Source organism: Colletotrichum paranaense, assembly GCF_030867605.1.
Source record: "Colletotrichum paranaense strain IMI 384185 chromosome Unknown Scaffold_5.1, whole genome shotgun sequence".
NCBI lineage: Eukaryota > Fungi > Ascomycota > Sordariomycetes > Glomerellales > Glomerellaceae > Colletotrichum > Colletotrichum paranaense.
The window spans coordinates 3,136,516-3,158,151 of NW_026848963.1; the positions used below are offsets into that span (position 1 = coordinate 3,136,516).

The 21,636-nt window shown below is 54.1% G+C and overlaps 8 protein-coding genes across 8 annotated transcripts; 4 read left to right on the top strand and 4 right to left on the bottom strand.

Moving 5' to 3' along the window:
• Nucleotides 1-72: 72 nt before the first annotated feature.
• On the top strand, nt 73-2,555 carry CPAR01_07452 (uncharacterized protein; the record flags this gene model as incomplete). The annotated part of the gene is made up of 2 exons (XM_060491721.1): nt 73-1,510; nt 1,564-2,555. The coding sequence occupies 2 exons, from the start codon at nt 73-75 to the stop codon at nt 2,553-2,555; spliced, it is 2,430 nt and encodes an 809-aa protein (XP_060350595.1).
• A 752-nt stretch (nt 2,556-3,307) lies between these two features.
• Nucleotides 3,308-4,448, bottom strand: CPAR01_07453 (uncharacterized protein; the record flags this gene model as incomplete). The annotated part of the gene is made up of 2 exons (XM_060491722.1): nt 3,308-3,746; nt 3,802-4,448. The coding sequence occupies 2 exons, from the start codon at nt 4,446-4,448 to the stop codon at nt 3,308-3,310; spliced, it is 1,086 nt and encodes a 361-aa protein (XP_060350596.1).
• Nucleotides 4,449-4,917: 469 nt separating this feature from the next.
• Nucleotides 4,918-7,618, top strand: CPAR01_07454 (uncharacterized protein; the record flags this gene model as incomplete). Its single annotated transcript, XM_060491723.1, has 2 exons — nt 4,918-6,670; nt 6,744-7,618. 2 exons carry the CDS (start codon nt 4,918-4,920, stop codon nt 7,616-7,618), a joined length of 2,628 nt encoding a protein of 875 aa, XP_060350597.1.
• Nucleotides 7,619-9,344: 1,726 nt separating this feature from the next.
• Nucleotides 9,345-10,776, bottom strand: CPAR01_07455 (PAP2 superfamily protein; the record flags this gene model as incomplete). The annotated part of the gene is made up of 2 exons (XM_060491724.1): nt 9,345-10,290; nt 10,349-10,776. 2 exons carry the CDS (start codon nt 10,774-10,776, stop codon nt 9,345-9,347), a joined length of 1,374 nt encoding a protein of 457 aa, XP_060350598.1.
• Nucleotides 10,777-12,448: 1,672 nt separating this feature from the next.
• On the bottom strand, nt 12,449-12,706 carry CPAR01_07456 (uncharacterized protein; the record flags this gene model as incomplete). Its single annotated transcript, XM_060491725.1, has 1 exon — nt 12,449-12,706. One exon carries the CDS (start codon nt 12,704-12,706, stop codon nt 12,449-12,451), a length of 258 nt encoding a protein of 85 aa, XP_060350599.1.
• A 3,075-nt stretch (nt 12,707-15,781) lies between these two features.
• On the bottom strand, nt 15,782-16,061 carry CPAR01_07457 (uncharacterized protein; the record flags this gene model as incomplete). Its single annotated transcript, XM_060491726.1, has 2 exons — nt 15,782-15,961; nt 16,014-16,061. 2 exons carry the CDS (start codon nt 16,059-16,061, stop codon nt 15,782-15,784), a joined length of 228 nt encoding a protein of 75 aa, XP_060350600.1.
• Nucleotides 16,062-16,197: 136 nt separating this feature from the next.
• On the top strand, nt 16,198-17,040 carry CPAR01_07458 (uncharacterized protein; the record flags this gene model as incomplete). The annotated part of the gene is made up of 1 exon (XM_060491727.1): nt 16,198-17,040. One exon carries the CDS (start codon nt 16,198-16,200, stop codon nt 17,038-17,040), a length of 843 nt encoding a protein of 280 aa, XP_060350601.1.
• Nucleotides 17,041-18,621: 1,581 nt separating this feature from the next.
• Nucleotides 18,622-19,269, top strand: CPAR01_07459 (uncharacterized protein; the record flags this gene model as incomplete). Its single annotated transcript, XM_060491728.1, has 1 exon — nt 18,622-19,269. One exon carries the CDS (start codon nt 18,622-18,624, stop codon nt 19,267-19,269), a length of 648 nt encoding a protein of 215 aa, XP_060350602.1.
• Between the last annotated feature and the right edge of the window lie 2,367 nt (nt 19,270-21,636).

The following is a 21,636-nucleotide window of genomic DNA, read 5'->3' on the forward strand; positions in this document are numbered from 1 at the left end:
TTTTGCTCAATTTCTACCACAGTCAAACTGACAACACCTCATTCAATCGAGCACTGTGGGCGTCAATTCGAAATGGCAGGCGAATCCGTCGGACTCCGCGATCGCGATATGAGATTCGGAGGTGAAGCTCTCACACCGAAAAACCGCGCTGGAAAATCCTTCATGCGCATCCGGACACCCACGCCGACGCCAACGCACTTTAAGTCCCCCGGAAGCGCGGCAGGCAGGCGGGTTAGCTCTCACCGCGTCGCGGTTCCCGCTACCACCGCGACCCCACCTCGGGTCCGTGCGATCCCTGCAAAGATTTCTGAATCTTTGCGAGACCCTCGAAAAATTCCTGTCCCAGCCATTCCCGCCGCTTCGACGCCCTCAGTTCCTTCTACGCCAGCATTTCGCCTTGTCTCCAGAAGCACACCAGGCACGATGTCGTCACGCAAGCTTGATGGCGTTCACTCGCTGAGCGCAATTCTCGAGAAGCAAGGCCAAGAAGTCGCAAAGCCCAAGAGCAAATTCGCTCGAGGCACGCAGGCCAAGAAGGCCGAAAAGTTCGACCCTCGTGCTCAGGAGTCCGATTCCGACGACAGCTCCAGCAACAGTGACAGCAGCGACGATGATGGTGGCCCCGTTAATCCCGATTTCTTCGCCAAGATTAACGGTCAGATGGCGTCGAGCAAATCTGCCAGCACTCCTCTGAAGAAGGCCAAGCGCGACAAGGCCGATGAGGTTGCCGATAGCGACGTCGAACACAAGACCTCCAACGCGAAGCCCTCTGCCACCAAGAAAGCACCAGTCAGACCCGAGAGCTCTTCCGAAGAGTCCTCAGCGGAAGAGGCGGCGGCCGACACAGACTCGTCCTCAAGTGACAGTGAGAGCGAAAGCGAGCCGACTGCGAAGAAGCCAGTGCAGAATGCCACAAAGAAGACGCCAGTTGCCAATGGTGCGTCAACAACCTCTTCCAGCGATTCTGAGAGTGATTCCGAGAGCGAGGTCGAAAAGACGACCAAGCCTAAAGCCAAGCCCGCGGTCAATGGTGCGAAGGCAACCAAGCCGGCCTCGACCAGTTCGAGCGAGGCAAGTTCCAGCAGTGGCGAGGAGAGCGCAGAGGACGAGGAAGATGCAGAGGAAGATTCTAGTTCTGATGAGGAGGAAGAAACCAACAAGGAGACTGCCGCTGCTGTTGCCCCCAGACGTAATAGCAAGGACCTCAACGTTCCTGGATTCGTTGGCAAGGATTTCGTTCTGAGACAGGCGCAAGGCGATGAGGATGGCAAAGATATGACCGACTTCTTCACCAAGGCCAAGCTCGACGGCAAGCAGCTCTGGTACTTCACCGCGCCCGCTTCCATCCCCATCAACATTGTGGAGAAGCTTCAGATTCCCTTGGACAAGGCGCACAAGGGAGACGCCATTTTCAAGCACAACTCGGAGGACTACACTGTCGGCTTCGACGTTGGTGCCACTGCAGTAGAGCTTCTCATTCCCAACAAGAAGGGCAATCGCTATGAGACAGGTAAGGAGGACGGAACAAGCGCATGAGGTCAAATTGCTAACGCCACAGCTTAGCCCCCAGGAAGGTCGACAAGGTTCTGCATGTCAAGCGCGTGACCCAGTTGGTTGGTAGCGAGCCCAGCGCTCCCAGGCCCGTTCAGCCAACCCTTCCTCGTCCCCAGCCGCAGGGTTTGAGAGCTCGCTTCCACCCTATTGGTGTCCCCGATGACATTCCGATGGGAAAGATCGGCTTTGACGAATCCTCCGACGAAGATGTCGAGATGACCTCGACACCTGCTCTGCCGACTCGCACCAAAAAGTCTAAGCACACATCCGCTCCCGCAGCTCCGGCAGGTGATGCCATGGATATCGACGAGCCTACCCCCAAGAGCTCGAAGAAGGATAAGAAAAAGTCCAAGGTCGCTAAGGATCCTGTCGAGGACTCTCAATCTACCATTATCGAGGTACCCAACTCGCAGCCTCTGCCCACGACCAAGGAGAAGCAGAGCAAGAAGCGACGTGATAGCATCGAGTCCATCTCGAGTGTGGGATCCAACCCCAAGCCGACTCTTGCTACTCCCAGCCAGTCCAAGAAGGCATCTAAGCGCAAGTTGCCCACAGACGAGGAATCTACCCCGGCCCAGTCATCCAAGGAGAAGGCTAAGAAGGTCAAGCGTGACGCTTCATCCCAGGATACTCCCGCTCAGGGCTCTGTGAAGAAGGTGACGGCCATTCCCCCGCCGACCGTCCCCAAGCCCGGTTTTTCCTTCTCGAGCCTCCCCGCTGCATCCAGCCCGGCCCCCGAGACCTCGACGCCGAAGCCGAAGTCGAAGAGCTCCAAGAAGTCCAAGGCTGATGAACCTGCTTCGACCCGCAAGGAGACACCTATTCTTCCACCAAGTGTTCGTCGCGAATCCGCTGTCCCAATTCCGCAGATCCCCTCCAAGTCATCTCCCGCAGCCGAGGAGACGCCCAAGAAGGAGAAGCGCAAGAAGAGAAAGTCGGAGAAGACAGACGAGCCCAAGTCAAGCAAGAAGGAAACGCCCGTCCCGGTGCCTGGCGCCTAGAGGTCCGCCAGTTTCGGAAAGAAGCCTTTTCGTCAACCCTTTCGACATGGCTTCAAGTAGCCTCGCTACTGTCATCAATGATGCCCACGCAGCATATTAAAGTTGCCCATAAAACCTGCCAGAGTATATACACCGGTTGCAGAGCCGTGAGATTTGGCTTTGCCGACCATATTGGCGAACGAGCCTCCTCGTGGAATCTCGCAGATACCAACTTGGTCCACTTTCTTTTTCTTTCTTGCATGCATTGTACCGGAGGGAAAAGTACACACTGAGTTTTGAAGACGTAGTCTACGGTCTTACCCGCTCACACCCCCTTCGCCACGAGCTTTGTCTAGCTTTCGCTCTCCTTGCAATGACGAGGCCTCTGCATCTTTAGAGAGCCGCTCTTGCAAGCCAGACTGTACGGAATGGACGAGGCCCAAGTGTTCGAGAGGGGTTAGGCTATCATTGGCTTTGTTTTTGTTCGTTTCAGGCGTTGGATGGATCGATACCTAATGTATGTCCCTCGTATGCGAGGGTTTCATGCGGGTCACAGACGCGGAGGAAGATAGAGAGTCTGGCTCTTGGCCTGCTAGCTAGCTAGTCGCAATGATGACGAATGATCAACACTTCTTCAGTGTGCCGTGACGTGACTTGCTTGAGTCCATTATAAACGGCATACTAGATTTTTTCACGTTCCAAGCACGAATAACATTGAATGTCTTTCTCTCTCTCTGTCTCTCTCTCTCTCCAGCAACCACGGCAGACTCGAGTTAACACAGTGTCTTGTTGGTATTCTTGTCCCAGTCACAGTACGATATCCATACTTGAACTGCCGCCAACAATGTCGCCAGCGTCCCCGATACGGCAGCCACTACAAGCGCGGCGATGGCGCACTTGTATGTGTGCCGGTGGGACTTTCTCCGCTCTGCGTATCTCTCCCACCGTGTCGTCGGGGTCGGATCATCGACTTCTTCCAGCAGACGGGCCAATTGAGGGGCCCAGTATGGGAAATCCTCGTAGAGATCGTGTAAAGTCCGGGGAGGGTCTTTCTTGGAATGGTCGAAGGAGGGGTTCAAGAGGCTTTCGTCTAGTCTTTCACGCTTAACCCATTCCCGTAAGAGCTTCCTAGATTTGGCGTTTCCGATGGGCGGGAAGAGGAGGTTGTAACTTCTCAATGTCTCATCGATGAGCTTTGCAGGTAGGCATCCTCTAGATTACCATGTGAGTAAGACGGACATTGGTGGTGACCTCGTCAAGTACTCACAATGATAATGCCTCATCTGTAGAGTGGCTCAGATCCTGGCGGATTACGCTCAATCTCTCCCGGCTATGTTCGAGGAATGCTCGGTGAGAGAAAACAAGGAGGATCTTACTCCCTGGGCTGTGTCTGAGGTACAGGTGATCAGAAAGCTTTTCTGTTTGTTGGATCTTAATACCAGCGTCCCTAGCTAGAATGTGACATCTGAGGTTTTTGAAGTCGATGAGGTCTTTAGGAACGTCCATCGATGTTGACTGGGGATAGATTCGGCCCAGGTAATCCGTCAATGTCTCGCTCTCAGCCCACCGAAGGACGTTGCCGCTCCCAATAGCTGCGGTGCCCTCCGATTCGCACTCCGTCATGACCATTGTACGGACGGCACAATCTAGGTATGCCAGTCTGCTCAGGTTTGGTGACATCCGGCTCAGAATCTCATCTTTCCGGACTGCGGGCTTCGATCGGAGTAGTCGTATGGCTCCTGCTATCTCATTTGTCGAGTCCCCCGTCCTCGGTTGGTCGACAGAGAGTGACAGCCGCTGCAGCGCGCAATGATCAAGGAACCTGGCTAGATGTTTCTCTTGGCTTGATTCGCATGGCCCCCAAATCGACTCTGCGATGATTCTATCATCAGATCGGTTGTCGCTATCGGCCATCTTCTCGGGTGGAGGGCATTGATCATCGGCAGTATGTTAGCTAGGTAGCGTTGGTGAGGAAGAATAACGAATGCGAGGTGAGATCTGCGAGGAAGGAATCCTGCTGAAAGGAATTTCGTCTGGGATCCGCAGACCAGGCTGAGGATCTCACGGCCAGCATCCTCGCTCTCGGTGCCACATGACTGCATTACTAGTGACACAGACCAATTAATCCATTCGGTGTGATACCGGCCGTAGTGCATGAAATACGTCGCCCTGTGAAGTCTTGGTGTCTCACAGCCTCATTAGATCCCCAACCCCCATTTCTCGCGACTCCATCTCTGATGGTTATCATTTATTACCAGAGATCAGCTGCCAGGTAGCATCACTTGTCTAGACCAATGCGATCGTTGACCTATTCCGCTCAACACGGCGATATCGACACCCTTCTCCAACAGGTCTCAGCTCTAGATCCATAACCGAAGCAGTCATGGAAAAGAGCTGTACAGATTCAGAACCCCTGGAGGAGGGCCCCGGTTTCATTCTTTATGGGATCACTCTCTGGGTCGTCCAGATAGGTTTGGTCCGAATGGTTGCGAAAGCACCTATTCACCAGCCTGAACCTGTGAGGAAGATATTGATTTGCGACAACTCTAGTGGTAACAGCAACGCAGACGACGACTCGGTTTCAGAGAACGTGGTCGATCTTGGTTCGGCGGATGAAGAGACACCTCCGATTACACCTCTCCCAGCGGAACTACTGGAGCCTCAAAGTGTGCAAACTCCAACATTGGAACCTTCCTTCATGAAGCTTCCACCTGGAGACTCTCATCCGATTGATTGTCTTCCAGTAGAGTCTCTCCCAGTGGAACCCAGCCCAACAAAAACTCCTCTTGAAGCAAGCCATCCTGCAGAAATCGCTCCACCGGCGAAGACAAAGCCGTTGACGGAACCAACCGCAACACCAAATCTACCACAAAAGCCTCGAAGAGTGATTCTGCGACCGGCAAGATTGAAGAGACTTAGCCCTGAAGCAGAAGTTGACCCAAACACCGCATTCACATCGGAAGAAAAGGATGTCTTGAAGCGTTTCGTCACTACCTTGAGTGCTCAAAGACATCAACTCTTCGCTAAATCCGAGTTCATTCTGCCAACAATTGTGCCCAGCCTCGTCTCCATATCGTCTGCGTATGGGTCCAATCAAACAATAGCAGCGATAGGCACGGCGGACGCGAGGAGAGACACCATAACCCTCATCCGTATCGTCGGTCTGAACAGGTGGGATGAGATCCGCTTCTTTCACAAGATCATGTCAAGGCCCGAGAATCGACATGTTTTCTCCCCACTCGATCTATGCTACCACAAGGAGCGAGTCCGTCGCACAGCTCTCGAAGCTGCGTGTGCGATTCGCGATCCGGCACAAGCCCGCACTCTCTGCGGCTGTCTGATCGTTGTCCAATCCTCCAACCTAGGCCAGCAGACGTCAACGATCGGCGGCCTTCTTTCGATCAGGGGCAAATACCACGCTCTTACAACGAGCCACGCCCCCAATGACGAGGATGAGCCTCCAGACAATTCGGTTGACGATGAGAGCGATTCTGATATGGGCTCGCTCTTTATCTTTGATGGTGACATTGATAGTGGCGATTCGGATTCGGTTACTTCTTTTGCTTCGGACGATGGTGAGAGCGCGAGGGGCGAAACCGCGGGACTGATTCACGAGACTGCGTCAATGGAAGAGGATACCCTCAACGATGGGGCAGGATCCACGAGGGAAATGAGGAGTAAGGCCTCGACAGAGAAGGAAGAATCTACCGCAGAGCGTTCATTCGCAGACATGATACAAGCAACAAACGCAAGTCACATCACACCTGAAGACTTGACGACCAAGGAGGGATACATCACGTGCCGAATCGATGAAGACAGACTACGGAGCGGGGACGACTGGCTACTTGTACCGGTGGAAGCCAACCTATTGCTTCTGAATAGAATCCCAGATGGCGCAGGGAAACCACCAATGTGGCAGAATCCTTTCATCGAAAGCTACTGCCCTGATCTAAATCAGGTATTCGTGGACCACGATCATCCAGACACGCCGCCGTCCCAGAAAACGGTGTGGGCAGTTTCCGGAATGAAAGGGTTGGTGCGTAGCCATCTTTGCCCAAACTCTTCGTTCATGGTCTCGGGCGGTGGTGAAAGAGTGCAAGAAATTTGGACGGTCGAGGTAGAGGCCTCCAGTCGAGGTATGGCGTCCCGAGACTCAACCTTTCCCCAAGCATTGCAGCAATGGCCACTTTGCTAATCTCGATCTGGCAGGTTTTCAATCAGGAGACTCGGGCTCCTGGATCGTCGACGATAAATCGAGACGCGTTCTTGGCGTCTTGATCGCTCGTTCCAGCGGTGTCGGATATATGGTCTCCTTTGCTAGTATTCGACAGGACATCGCTACCACGTTGCGAATCAGACAGACGTCGGTACAGTTGGCCTCTAGAATGGACCCCTTGCTCCGCGGCCGCGGCAGCAGCACCGGCAGGGTCATCCGATCCTTCTCCCCAGTCAGGTACACGAGGCGGGCGCCAGCCGCACAATCCTGGAGCCAGATGCTCTCAGGCGCCGCGGCAGCAACTCTCGATGTTGTGAGGCACCCAGTCGATCTTGGTCACAACCCATCAGTACTCGTTTTGTTCGTTGCCACGGTGTACATGTCTCTCTTATGGGAGATTCCGTCCGCGTGGCGCTCGGTGACTACCTTGCAGAATGCTCTAGTACCACCAGCGTGCGCCCTGCTCTTCTGGGCCCTTACCGAGCTCGAGATGCGACGCAGACCCACGACGTACAGCCCACATGATAGACTAGCCATTCGAAGAAGTCTCTGCACGTGGCTCTGGATCGCTCTCGCGGCTGGTCTTTTGGCTGGCTTAGGGATCTACATTGTGCGAGGCCCGGCCTCGAACCCTTTTACTCTACGTTCGAACGGGCAGCGAGTTAGCGATCAATCTATAAGGGATTTCAGTGACGCGATGGAACGTCTGAGGAGGTCGGACCCTCAGGCTCGGTACAATGCTTTCGAAGACGACTTGAGGGAATTGAACCTCGCTTTGAGACGTTTGGATTTCTGGGCCGTATACTACAAACTTAAAGACATGGTGTTGAGAAAGCTTTCGAAGCACAAGTGGTTGAGGCAACTGTAGATGGTTCCGCCGTCGAAGTAGAAATGAGGTCTAGAAGATATATTCGTAGAGGCCCACTGAGTAAACATGCAGCTGAATACTCTAGAGATGGTATTTGTCTGGCCATGAGGTTGTGGTCTCATACCCGGTAACGAAGCTATCTTAAGGGTACACACTATACCCACGTCGCCCGTACGATACTTGATCAATTGCTGTGCACAATGCTTGACAGAGCATGACCATCATTACCACCTGTGACTCTCTCCTACCCCAAGGCACTCATTGGGGAAATTCCCGAAATGTCGCAAACCACTTGTCGCCTGGCCTTCGAACGACCCCGCTAAAGAGATTACGGGGGAAACTTCACGAAGAGAAAACGAAGAAACCCAAAAACCCCATCCCAAGAACCCTTGCGCGGCGAAGTGGATCCCCCGGTCCGCCAACCCCGGCCCCTCGGAACCTGGAAATCGGCGCAGCACAAATCCAACCAGGGAACTTTCACAACCAGAACCAGGGAAAAGCCAACCAAGCAAACCAAGCCAAGCCCACAATTGAGAGCGGGGATAAGTTCGCAGGCTGGATTTTGCCGGACCCGATCGCTCGGGTCTTGGCTCTAGCGTCACTTGCTCCATTCCCGCTTCGCCGTTGCCTCCCAGCGCTCCCCTCAAGCCTCCAAGCCTCCGTGCCTCCGTACCCTTCCTTCCTGCTTCTTTCCCCTCATCCCCCACCTTTGTCAAGCTCGCGCATCTAAGCCCGCCGTCTGCGGCCGTCTGCGCCATCGCAACGCCACAGAACTCTACAAAGCACCATAAATCCTTGCCGTGTGTGCCGTGGTTGTGCCGTAGCTCCCAAGCCCGGCCGTGGGCCGCGCAACCTACTTGGCCGGCCGAGCCGGGGTCGGGTCAGCTGGGCAGGCGAGGGTCGAGCATGAGAGTCCATGGAAGGGGAAAAGATGATCTGCAACCACTCCATGTCGGAATGCGGGTGGGTTACCCTCACCTTGCCATCCTTTGACGTGGACTCAGTCCGAACTGAACTGCAGCAGACTGCAAAAGGCGAAATCTCACGGACAAAAGTGCACATGTGTATCGAGAGAATAGGTAATCTCGTTATTCTTTCTTCACCTCATCAACTACTTCAGTAGCGACTGCTCTACCTCTACTCGTGGTATACTCTTCCCCTTCGCGCCTCCACATTACATAGGGCCCACCTTCCTGCTGGTCGGGCGCCAGAGATCAACCTCCATCCCATCCTGGCTAGATGCCAGACGATGTCGAGATTGATCTCGACATTGAACACATTAATATGTACGGGGGGACTCTATATCATCCCATGTCCCCCATCTCTTCCGTTGCTGCCCCTTCCCCGACTCCGTGGGTCCTTCTTCTGCTGTTGTGGTCATCCATGAGGCCGTTACTCCTAAGCCTGTCGAGATCGTTGCGTCTCCGGCTGTTTCTGTCGTTTGTAAAATAAACCACTATTGCGCCGTTGCTGTGCTTCTGATGCAAATGGTACAGGTAATCCAAAGTGGTATCCGTTTTGAATGAAAAAAAAGTGCTGATGATGAGAATTGAATAAGGAGGTGTTGGTTAAGGGGGGTGTTTGGGCTCATGGTTTCGAATAATCGTCCGAGGGTTCTCAGTGCACGCTGCAGGGTTGATCCGGCGCCGCCGCCTTTCGGGTTCGCGGCACTGCGTACTTTGTTCATCGTGTTTCTAGATAGGTCTGCGCGTGTGACGAGAGGTGTTTACTGCACAGCCACCTCTGTGAGCTGGGGGATTTCGTATCTGTCGTTGTCGGGTCTGATCTCGATACTGAAAATGCTGCGACCGGATTCTTCGGAAAGGGCGGGGCTCAAACTTCCGCTACCGCGGCTAGATGTGCTATAGCTAGAGCTGCTGCCAACTGTCCACTCATCGCTGTCGGAGCTGCCGCGGCGCTGAAGGTATCCCATGTTGTACATCCGTCCGTACTCCTCGTCGAAAACCTTGGTCTGCTCGCCAATCTCAACGTAGTCGTACTCCCAGCGAGTCTTCTTGTCAGCCTGCTGCTGAGGCAAGTATCGAGCTTTGGCGAAGTAGAAAATTCCAGCCGAGAGCAGAGAGCCGCCAACCAGATCGACTGCGTAGTGGTGGTTGAGGTACATGGTTGCCCACCAGATCCATCCAACGTAAATGACGAACAGAGGGCGGAAGCGGGGGAAGCAGTAGCTCAGGATGAGAGCCTCCATGACGGCGTCCGCAGCGTGCAGCGACGGGAAAGCGCCGAAAGGAACCGGAGCGGTCGAGAAGCTGGTGGTGTACATATCGATGCCGAGGATAGCGTCAATGCGGGCCAGGCCAGCGGGGGATCCTGACATGCCGTAGGCAGCTGGGGCGAGGCCATGCTCGTTCTCGTACCACGGAGGAGTGCAGGGGAAGACGAGCTGGATAGTGACGCCGAGCACGTTCAGCCATCCGAAGCACTTGGCGAAGATCGGAAGCGTCTTGGGAGCGGCAAAGAGGAAGAGGAAGCCAGCGCAGATAAAGGGAGCGCCAAAGTGGCCAAGTCCGTACGGGATCCAGGCGAGAATGTCGAGAACCGGATGGGTGTGAGCGGACAGAATGTTGGAGAGGTTGGCACCGTAGAGGACGTTCTCGAGGGCGGGGAGGACGCGAACCCAGATGTGGGGGCGGTATTTCGCATCGATGAAGCTGATCTTGAATTAGCATTCGAGCCAGGCAGACTAACACCACAAGCAAGTCGACTTACCGGCTACAAAAGAAATAGATGAGGTATGCCCATATACTCAATCCTGGGAAGAAGAACTGGCTGGTGACGGGTATCGTCAAAAGCAGGAGGCCCCCAGTGACGGCGAGGGTCTTGATTAGTGGCGCTGAGGGCGTAATGCAGAGCGAGAAGATGATGAGGGCGACGAGGATCGTGTACTGCAGGTCGAGGAGGCGCCACTTGTGATTTTGCAGTTTCCGTAATGTGTTGAGGGGGTTGAGAGACTTTTGCAGTGAAGTGACATCTTCGGCACCAGTGTAGTTTCCGGATGCGCGCTTCTTCTGATTTCTCTTTGCTCGACTGGGTCGGTATCGGTGGGGGATGGGGTTGAGCTTGGCGAAGTTGAGATTACCGGTCCATAGAGATGGCAGCGTGGGCTTTCCTTTCAGGAAAGTGCTGAAGTCCTGCATGGCTACTGATGCCCTCGGAGGGGAAGGAAGTCGAGAATCGCGACGCAAGGCGAGGGGCGAAGTTGGAAGGTGTAATAGGTGACGGTAAAGAGGACCAAAGGGCGGGTTGGTCTTCTACCGGGGGTGCGTCGACTTTCCGTTTCTGACTAAAACCGAACCATCCAGCAGGCGTTGTGTGTGGTGTCTTGGAATCTGTCTTGCTCGCTGACCCAGCTACGTCACGTCGCAGTGAACCGTCCTGTTGGAATCCCTAAAATTCCTAATCCCACTGATGCTTCGAGTATCGGCGAGTTGGTTGGTATTCACCGGAGGAGAGGGAGGAAATAGGTGAATAATCAACGAGCAACCAAAGGACGTTGGAGGGAGCAGGTATTTGGAGAGGGAGGGAAGGAGGTCAAGAAGGAATGGGACAAGCGACAAAGTTACAGAAAGTGTGGATGACTAGATTGATATGTATGATGAGGCAGCGGAACAGGCGGGCAAAGCGGCAGGGTAAGGCAAAGTAGGTTAAGGTAAGGCAGAGACGGAATAGAGTGAGAACGGAGACAAGACAAGAGACAAGGTCCACGGTTCCAAGAGTTTTGCAGATGGAGGCCGAGCTTTGGGACAAAGTCGCTCTGGACCTTTGGACTCTTGGAAATCCATCTTTGAACGAAAAGTGTGTGGACTGACAAGTACCAAGGACACCCAAGACACAGCGGAAAGGTACCAAGACCGCCCAAGCCGGCCTACGGAAGCGGCGGGGACCGGGGTGCTTGTCAGAAGCCGAGAGATTTTTGGGTGCAGCGACTGCGAGGAAGGTGAGCCTTGGGGCTTGGGCAAGCAGAACCTGGTGGGTGTGGGTGGTCGTCGTTCTGTGGTGTGTGGAGTGTGGGCGACCTTAGTTTGCTCTCCGTCTCTTCTCGCATAGGACAATGAGGACCGGAGCGAGGTACCAGGGGGAGGAAGGGGAGGGAACGTACGAGTACCATAGGTACCCAGACTGCCTCGCGACAAGGTATACGGTACGCGGACTTTGTCTCTTGGGTGGGCTGGCCGACGGGTTTGTAAGGTACCTGATCGTGGCTACGGAGTACGGAGGACCTTTGACCACCTTTCCTTCCTTGTGGGCGCGAGTCTCCCGTCCCTACACAGCTGACCGAGACCAGGGGAGGGGGGAACTGTCGGGCGGTATCCGTATGTGGTCCGTTTTGGTGCGTGGGACGCTGGGACTGGGCAAAGTGAAAAGTCCGAATCGAAAGAAAATGGAGCTATGATGCTCTGCTGCAGTACCTATTGCTTCATCCAGGTCAACCCTGGAGTCCCTTAGCATGCCTTTCTTGGCAAACACCAGTCTGAGTACCGAGTACTCCCGTCATCCCGCCCGCCCTCTCTCCGTCTGTCCTTCGGCCACCGCCGACTGCGTCTTCCACTGCGTCTCTTACTGCAGGTATATTCGTGCTTGTATTGTTCTCCGTACCGTGGTACCAGCCCGACTGCGTCTAAATTTGCAGAATACCGCCCAGGTTTTGCTTCCTCCTTTCGCTTTGCCATATGAATACTCCATACGCGGGATTCAAAGAATGGGCGCGGCATGGCAAGGCAGATGCCAAGTGGACGATTCTCCGCTGTCTTTCCATCATCCTTCCCTCAGAAATGATAACCATGGTCTGGTTGGTCACAAGTGTTGCTGTCATGATTTGCTATCGAAAAGCTGGTAAGCTTCGGCGCCGTCTCTGCGAGGTCTCATGTCGATCTTTCCGGGGTGGATGAAAAGACGGTGCTTGTGCTTTGCTGTCTCTGTCTGCATCTGTGATGACTGACCGACTGACTGCTCGATGACTGACACACGCTGGGCAGGTGCCGTAGCAATGGAAGTACACGTACTTGCGTATTTTGCGTATTCACCCATGCCGGTACGGAGTAGTGGATTCCATTGTTGGTTGCCCATTGGGGGCCATCGCCAACCTGGGCGGTAGAGTGGGAAAATAGAATCACACGCAGCGCAGTGAGCGCACAAGACACAGAATCAGAGAGAGAAAATGAGAGAGGAAGCTCGGATGCTACGGCTCGGGTATAGGTACTCGTACCGATGTGGCGGGGCATCTGCGGTACATTGAGAGGAAGTCACCAATGGCTTCTAAGTTCTGCCCTTTTCTTTGGTGAAAACACTGGAAAATATGGAGCGAATAGGCGCACGGGCTTATCTTGCAAGAAACGAGTGCAGGGATTGGGCGATGCGCACCTCACCTCCCTGCAGTTGATCGGGCAGGAGGCTGCTCTGAACGGTACGTATCTTCAAGTACTCCTACCTTACTCCCGTCGTGCCCCGTTCCTTCCCAAGTCCGCTGGCGCTGCTTGTGACGCGGGCGGGAAGGAGCATCTCTGGCTTTGTGGGCGGGCGGGCTTGCCTTACGTGATGATGCGCTATTACCAGCCGGTAAGGAGAAGAATTCTGGGTGACACCGGGATGATCCAATTTTTTTGCTTCGATTTTTTCGTTAGTCTGCCTGTTTTTTTTTTTTTTCTCTCCGCCCTCGTCTTCGCATTCTCTTGTGGATTACAGATCAAAACTCCGAGGTCAGAAACACAGCAAAGGTCGTTCCCACGCATCCATCTACGGAACATCTCCGTGGTGGATCGGGAATTAGTGAGCTGATCTAGAAGCTGTGGTCTGTTCATGTTTTCTTCTATTTGCCTAGCGGCAATCTTATTCACGAAGGCTCTGCTGTGCTGATAAAATATTCCCATTGTTCGCGAAGACCTTATTGCTGACTATCTCAATAGGACAACGACAAGGAAATGGGTTCGTCTATTCAATCGCGGACGGCTTCATCTCGAGTCCATCCTGAGGCCCGCAAAGTCCACCCCCGGCCCCCGTCAAGGTCGGCGCGCGATAGACTGTGCGGTACCTAAATTACTCTCTCCCACTTGGCGGCGTTACCTGCACCCGAGCAAAAGTCGCAGAAAGACAAGACGTGTCGCGTGCTGATGATGACCCGGTCGACAGGGCTGATGATTCCCGGTACAGAGCACACTTGTCACTATGTACGAATTAACCCGTCCCAACAATCTTGTTTGACGGTTTGACCCGTCCTTCCCACCGCTCACCCCGGGGGACCGGGGCTTTTACCATCAGCCCAGCAAAACGTGTCACACATCCAGCAGGAAGAAGCAACGGAATGGCACTTTGACATTTACGTCAACGGTCTTCCTTGGTCTGGCCGCTGTCCAACCCTGAAAATAAAATCATCTCGGTGAAACAAACAAATGCTACTCACCCGATTTTGAGATTATCGTCATCATTGCATCGTCTTCAAGTACCGAGCCGAGGCCCCATTCGTCGCAGGCTCGCAGCGAGGTTTGCCATGCAGATTATCCGTACTATGTAGGCCAACCAAGAAACAGCGAGGCTGGGAATTCCCACATACGAAGTACGGAGCCGACGCCGGTACATCACAGTTCGGGAATTGCATGTCGACGACGTAAATCTCGGTTTCGGAGGCCCATCGGCGTGCGGTAGCTGCAACCGCCGACATTCAGGGCCGTTCTCGAATCGGCGCACCATCAAGGAATAATCGCGCGGCCGCACTCGTGAAATTCAGACTTCTCTGGCCCGCGCGGGTCATTGGGCCGAGACGACGGCGCCATCGAGGAGTCATGGGGAGGGGGGCTTGCGACTCTGGGTGAAAGCAACGGACGGTACAATCGGGCTGGCCGCTGGCCCGTCGATGCCGGCGTCGATGTGAATCAGATTGGGTGGCCTGACGAACGGCGTTAGAGAGCGTCACTGTCAAAATGGGGCTTGCAGTTGGTGGCTTGAATTGGCTTCGAACTTAACCAACACCACTATTCGACCCCTTCCCTGAAGGTCCCTTTTTTTCAAAATCCCATTGCCGGACGCGCTTATCTAATCCATCGGCCGCCGTCGCCGGCACCGAGGCTCAAAGACGGAACGCGAACGAAGGGTATTCTGCATTCCTTAGCTCTGTGGTTCCAACTTCCGCCCAAAGTCCACCGCCGCGAAAGGGGAGGGGGAGGGGAAACGAAAAAAGGGACCTCGACCCCTTAGACGCTAGGATGCCAGCATCATCGAGGCTTCATGATAATGGCATCACCCTTGATGTGCCTCATATAAGCGCCAAATGAATGTCATCTCAAGTTTTGCAAGTCGGGAGACGGGGGTTGTAGGACAAACAGAGAACAGGCCAGATCATGATGATGCAAGATGTCAATGGAACACCCACGCGAGGCGCCGCATCAAACAAGCGGCCTTACCTTCGCCTCTCCTTACCGCCGGTATCGTCTGGCACTACTGCGTAGCACATACGCAATCGCACGCGCAGGCAGGGATGGTAGCGATGCAGTCACGCAGAGCCACTGAACCAGAGCTCAGAGGGAGCCGACCAGGCCAAATGCGAAATGATTGGGGGTCGAGGTGACGACGACTCGTTCTCTCTTATTCTTAGCGCGCCCCGGGACTCCAGGCTCAAGCAAGCGTAGCCAAACGATGCCGGCGTAGCCTCGTCCGCCGCGAGGTTGAATGACCAGGGGAGGAAAAGGAACCAGCGAAACCGAGCGGAAAGCGAATGGAGCAAATCTGGGCAAGCTCGAGAATTTCCAGCCTCTGAAAAAGTCGGCCGAGTGAAAGGAAGCTGGAAATGAAAGACTGCAATGTGTGGTTGGGTGAGCATGGCAGCCATGGCTTTCCCGAGCACTGACCACTGGGGCAGGAGTACTCGGATCGCTCGGTGTCGAAGAGACAAAGTACCTCTTGAAAGTATCGGTACCTCCGTCCTGCCTCGGGCGAGCCTTGGGAAGGTACCTTACCTTGGTACCCATTTCTTCTTTGAGCTGTTGACTTCAGTTTTTTCCTTCCAATTTTCTGAGTCTTCCTTCCTATGCCCCCCACTTGGCGAACGACGTTCCTGGATGCTCAACCCCACTGTCGTCATGAATTTCTCCTTTGCTTTTCCCTCCCTCTGGTAAATTGCTTACGGAAGAAATCTCAAATTTCCCACATCGCTTAATCCCGGATTCCACTTGTTTCCCGCGCGACCGCTGTCCGCCCACCGACAAGGACGCCGCTGCCCGACGCCTCAGGAGCCTCAGTAGCCTCAGGAGGTCGGGGTCGGTCAAGTTCACTCTTCCGTTTCCCGCTTGCTGATCTCTCTCTACCGTAGAGACCCAGACCTGGCGATAATTTCTGTACGGATGTCATTTACGCGAGGTGCAGATACGCAGTACGCGGGTAATACAGCGGCAACACTACCACGTCCACCAATCCAGCTTGAGAGTTGAGACATATGGAAGACCTCTAACGGTCTGTGACACTCAGACTCCTGTCTCTGCCATAGAGTAGAGTACGGAGTAGTGTACAGTCCATTACAGTATGTTCCGGCCGACGTGCTCCGCACACGGACAGTCACGGCCGTCACTGCGATGGGACGATGCTCTACACATGGCTCGATCGGGACTCGAAGGGGGCAGACGCATTGCACAATGCAACCAAGAGGGTTTTCTCACCTTTGCCTACAGCGAAACGCTTCACGCTCGAGGTTCTGCGGCCATGACAGGCACGTCTGCAATTCTAGGCCACACCATGCAGCACAGGCATACCGAAACCTCCCGGTGGTAACCCCTTCATACCTCGTTAGAATCAGATTGCAACACACGCGAAGCCCAAAACCGACATCTCGTGATCTCGCATCCTTCTCGCATCACTCCTCGCAAGCCGCAAACCCGCCCCCAAAATATCATCTCTTGGCTGTGACTGGGCCTCCGGGGTGGTCTCCCCCTTCCTACCTGTGTGCAGGCAGCTGTGCATGCCGACCACTTTGCGCTTTGCCAATCGATGCGATTCCCCGCCCATACGCGGGAGACGCCGAAAGAGCGATGCCACCAGTCGCTACCCGTTCTATGCTGCAAGATGCAAAACTTGGGTGGTGGCTAGCCTCGACTTATTGCGGAGGATGCAAGATAAGCATGTGGGATATGGTTGTGATGGTGACAATCTCGGTGGTGCGTGCAACGTGCAATTCATCCGACTTTGCTCAAGCTAACAGGCTTGCTTACACAGCAAGTCAGACGACCGACGGACGAGTGCATACGCTGGCGGCGGCTGCTGCTATCGCGCGGTCGTTGATGATTGATCTGCGAGCAGCAGAGGCCAGACCGCGAACTTCGCGGACTTGGATGATCCCGAGCCCGACGTCTGTCTGTCCGCCACATGGATGTCATCCATCAAAACCCACCAGACTAGGCGCCCTTTCTTGGCATAGGTGACGGCTCACTGGTGATTGTGTATTGCAAGCTACAAAAGTCAGGGATCGTCTTTTGACACTTTCGCCGCGTGCGCCATAGTCGACTCTTAGTACTCTTAGTAGCCATTCACATAGCGCCAGCACTGAGACCTGACCAAGTTTGGCATCATGGATCACCCATACCTCTAAACGGCGACTAACTCAGAAAACTTGTGACGACCATCACATATCCATCGGGCACTACACTAATCAGAAGCCTGTCTTTGCACCGGCGTTCAGTACAAGTGCCTGTACTTGAAACCACTGCGATGTCCGTGTTCGCCGACCACGAATGAAGTCAATGACTGCAAGCTCTTGCGCCAGACCGGCGACTAGTGGCTAGGTGCTTTGGGTTCTGTAGCCGCTTCAACGTCTGCAGACGGCTTCTCGAGACTCAACGTCGTCAGTGTGTTTGATTTAACATCAATCCCTTCATAGCATTTTGTAGCACCTGCTGATAAACCAGGGCAGGTTTATACTTCCGCTGCGTGTTGAAGTCCCGTGGCCTGCAGGTCCTACCCGTCACCGTATCACCTTGTCTCACCGCTGAAGCGCTATAGCGTATTGTCTGTGTCAGTCCAGCTGAGGAGGGGAAGCACTGAAGTGTAGGGCACCACCGGCAGCATTCATCGTCATTAAGAGGCTCCAGCGCACTTGGCGGTCTTGGCAGTTTGATACTGTCTGTGCTACCTCCTCCGTACAATGCCGAACACGGCAGCCAGTCACGTTCCCGCGTACTCGCGTAACCCACAAACCACAGGCTGACAGTACCGACAAGGGGGCGAGCTCGGCGGAAGTGTTTGCAGCAGCTTCTGCCTCTCTCGACCACTCCAGTGTCGTGCGTCGCGTGCGCGAGCGTTACGTTAGGCCCCGCTGATGTGAGCCAAGGTACCAACGTCCACTCCTTCAACGAGCCCAAGAAAAGACAATCGGCGAGCAAGAGAATTCACCTGGATTTTTGGGGCCCTGGCAATAATCGAGATTGTGAGCCTGCAAAATCGAAATTCGATGGAACGACGGTGGCCCGGCCATCGGCGGACTTTTCCCACTCCTCCCGCCCCATTTCCACCTCGGAATCTTTGAGCGGGCCTCGTTGACGACGCTCCCCGAAATGAGCTCCCAAGGGATTCTTCCGTATTTTCCAATGGGGTTAATCGGACCCGCCAAACAGAATAATGGAGCTTAATCCAACTCCGGCGTCTGGGCAAGCCCTGTCTCACTCTTAGGTCAACAAAAGTGGGAGTGTGAGTTGACAAACTGAGAGAGAGAGACAGGCGCAACCGCCGGTGCGCACAACCTCCGAGCGATCCGGGTGCCAAGACCCGCCAGCACTCCGTGATACCGCAGCCGTTATGACTGCACTGATTGGCTCTGTTGATTATAGAGATTCATGAAGTCGCTCATGACCTGGAGGAGTCGGTGAGATTCGAAAACAAGCTTACAGCTTCACGAGTCACCATATCGGTCTAGCAGCGAATCCCCGCCTCCCTTGCTTGCTTGTATCACACACGTGCTGCAGCCTGTATTCGCTTTAGCAGTTGTCTGCTGTTGTCTCACATCATCCATGCGTCTCGCACGTGCCCTTCACGGGTGCTCGAGGAGCCAACCACATAAGTTTGTGATATTGAATTCTGACCTGCTCAGAGTTCACTGGCACCCAACATTCCGCTATGTCGAAGATAGCACGAATGCCAGAACCGCGACGTGGCCCTTGTGGCCGGGACACAGACGGGAGTTGGTCTCCCAGGCGAGTCTGATTGGTTTCTATGTGCATGAGACTGTGACAACCCTCCCAACTATTGGGTTTAGTGGTGTGGATGGTCAGACTGGCATGAGCCTGCTTCATGAGGAGCCCCCGTCTGCAAGGCAGAGAACGGTGGTTCCCTCTGGAGTGGGATCGCCCTGGTTGTCGGAGGTGGTTCGACCGCTCAAACACGGGCAATTGGTATTCGTCCGAAGTTCTGCGGACACCTTATTTCCGATCAACCCGTTTATGGGGCTCTGGGGGATTCTCCTTGAGCCGCCCCGGCGTTCGGCGTTAATCGGAGGGCGGGATTCCCCTGAGAACGGCCGCGCCGGGCGGAAGCCAAGCCGGATTCGCCAGTCGATTCCCTACCTGGTTCTCATTCTCTTGCACGTTCACCAGCCATTTGGTCTATCAATTATGGCTATGTTCTTCTGCGTTTACTGGACAAACACTTGCTGTGATTGAGGCTCTCTCTTGAGTCGAAACAAACTTTACAGATGGCAGAGAACGGGAGTCTCATGGGTCTTGGCACCAAGGGGCCAACATGGAACTGCCATGTTGACGACCAGCGGCAGTCGCTGCACATGGGATAAGAGTGTTTCGAGTGTCTACTCCCCGAACGGGAGCAACCGAGTCGGCAACATGACCTGGCTTCAGAATGGTGCTCGACGTTGGCTGAACCTCTGCCGGTCACTGACCGGAGCAGTGAAAGGCAAATCGCCCATGAAGAACACCATTAGGGAGTCGTGCCGAGAAGTGGACGAAATGCATGATTACTCTCATTGGTGTCGTCTGTGCCGTCAAAGTCAGGCCGTACTTTCTCGTCATGGTAGCGGCGGAAGGTTTCTCTCTGGAGTTTCTCTACCTGCTTTCACGGTTTGGAGAATAGGCTTTGGGCATTGTGTCTGGAGTTCAGACCGCAGTTTTGTCTTTCTTCTTTTTTTAAACTTGCCTTTCTTCCACTTCAGAAGTCTGAAAATTGGCCTTTGGGGGTCCAAAGATGGAGGCGAGGGAGGGGAAGAGGGTTTATATGAACTGGACTAAGATTAGCGAATTGAGGGGAGCCATGTGTCTCTCCTCATACTGCGATTCTGTCAAACTCCAATGTGAGGAGGCGAGGCTGAGACACACGGGCATCACCAAGCAGCCACCCAATATCATGTCACGCCAGCCAGCAGGTTTTACCAATCACGTTCTTACCCATGCGCAGCATATCCAAGGCGCATTCAGAACACAGACCAAAGCCTAAGGCAGTCTTCACTTGTCTTGGCTCACTCTTGGCGCCAATGCTGGAAGAGTTGAGATGATTTATACTACAGCGTCTGCTGACATGAGGACTGTGTTTTGCATGACTGGCCGGCGAGGGAGGGGCAAACCGTTTTGTTTTACCGCTTTTGGGGATCTTGGGGAAGATCCGGGGGGGCGATCTGGCGGACGGGACGGTTCAGCTGGGCCAGGAACTGAAAGGTCGAGCGGACGAGGCGCCGAAGCTCTGGTCGTTGCGGTCACATAGCTGTCTAGCTCAGGTAAGGTGAGGTAAGGTGAGGTACCTTGGGTAGTGTGGGGGAGGCGAGAAAAGCATGAGAAGCATGGGCTTGTTTATGCTATTTGCTGTTTTTGGGTTTCTTGCCGGAGATGGGAAAGGTGAGAAAGCTCCTACATTTTCGCACAGAGATTTTTGTCGATGCTTGTGAGGCTGGAATTCTGCTATGGCCTTCTTTTTGGTTTGCCTCGGGGACGGTTTCCGAGGTTGTTCATATTGGGAATAGAGAGATAGGGCGGGCTGAGTCTAGATTGGTTTCTCTCGCTCCCGCGGACGATGCTGGACACGGATACCAAGTTGGAGGTTTGAATTGGGTTCGTGAAGATTTTGGATGATTACTTCAGTTGCCGGAGATGCGTAAGGCGGTGATGAGGTTTCCCGTAGGGAGCTACTCCCGGTACGAAACTCCATCTCACAGGAGAGGGTAGGCTGTCGAGAGGAGTGACATCAGGTCTAGACACTTGACCAACTGCTTCCTATGACCCTTGATTATAGGGAAGAGACAACACGAAAGCTAATGAATGTGTTCTTGGTCACTTACCTACTCTCAACTGTTCACAATCAGGCAGTTTGCGCCACACTTTTACGTTCACTAGTGATGACTCCTGATACAAGCCAAAGAAGCAGCTTTTCACCTATCTCGAAGAACGAAGCCGAAAGGGGTGTGCGAGACAACACACCTACTAGAGCAGTGACCACCAGCCTTTATCTCTGACAGGAAAGCCGTTCCCAGCTAAGATGAACAAATTCATGCCGGGTGCCGTTAGCGTTAGAAAACCCCATCTCATGATCGTTTTTTGCCTCCATCTTTCCCTCAGAGCACACAGCTCGCAGACGGGCTTCTTCGGTGGTACTGCCGAGAAGTCGAACCCACTTGGGGTCAAGGATAGCGGAACGGTTCAAGCTCAACTCACCCCACCCACCTTTCCCGTTGCTGAGAATAGAGTCGGCGGGAAGGCTGAGACTTTTTGACGTGCATGAACTGCTTGCCGACGATGGTGCTTCAGATATGGAGAAGGCGTGCTGGTTGGGTCAGAGAGCGGGAAAGTCTCTTTTGTTCGCTTTTGTGAGACTAGACAAGTTGCAGCAAGCGGATCGTTTGTTTCTAGGTTTCGGGGCGGGAGTGGTGTTTATGGCGAGTTTGATGCTTCTTTGACGGAGATTTTGTAGGTATCAGGCAGACGCAGAGAGAGAGAGAGAGAGAGAGAGAGAGAGAGAGAGAGAGAGAGAGTAGGGGGAACCGAAGACAGGATCTTGTCGGTACTAGGCTACCCTTGTCTCCTGCAGAC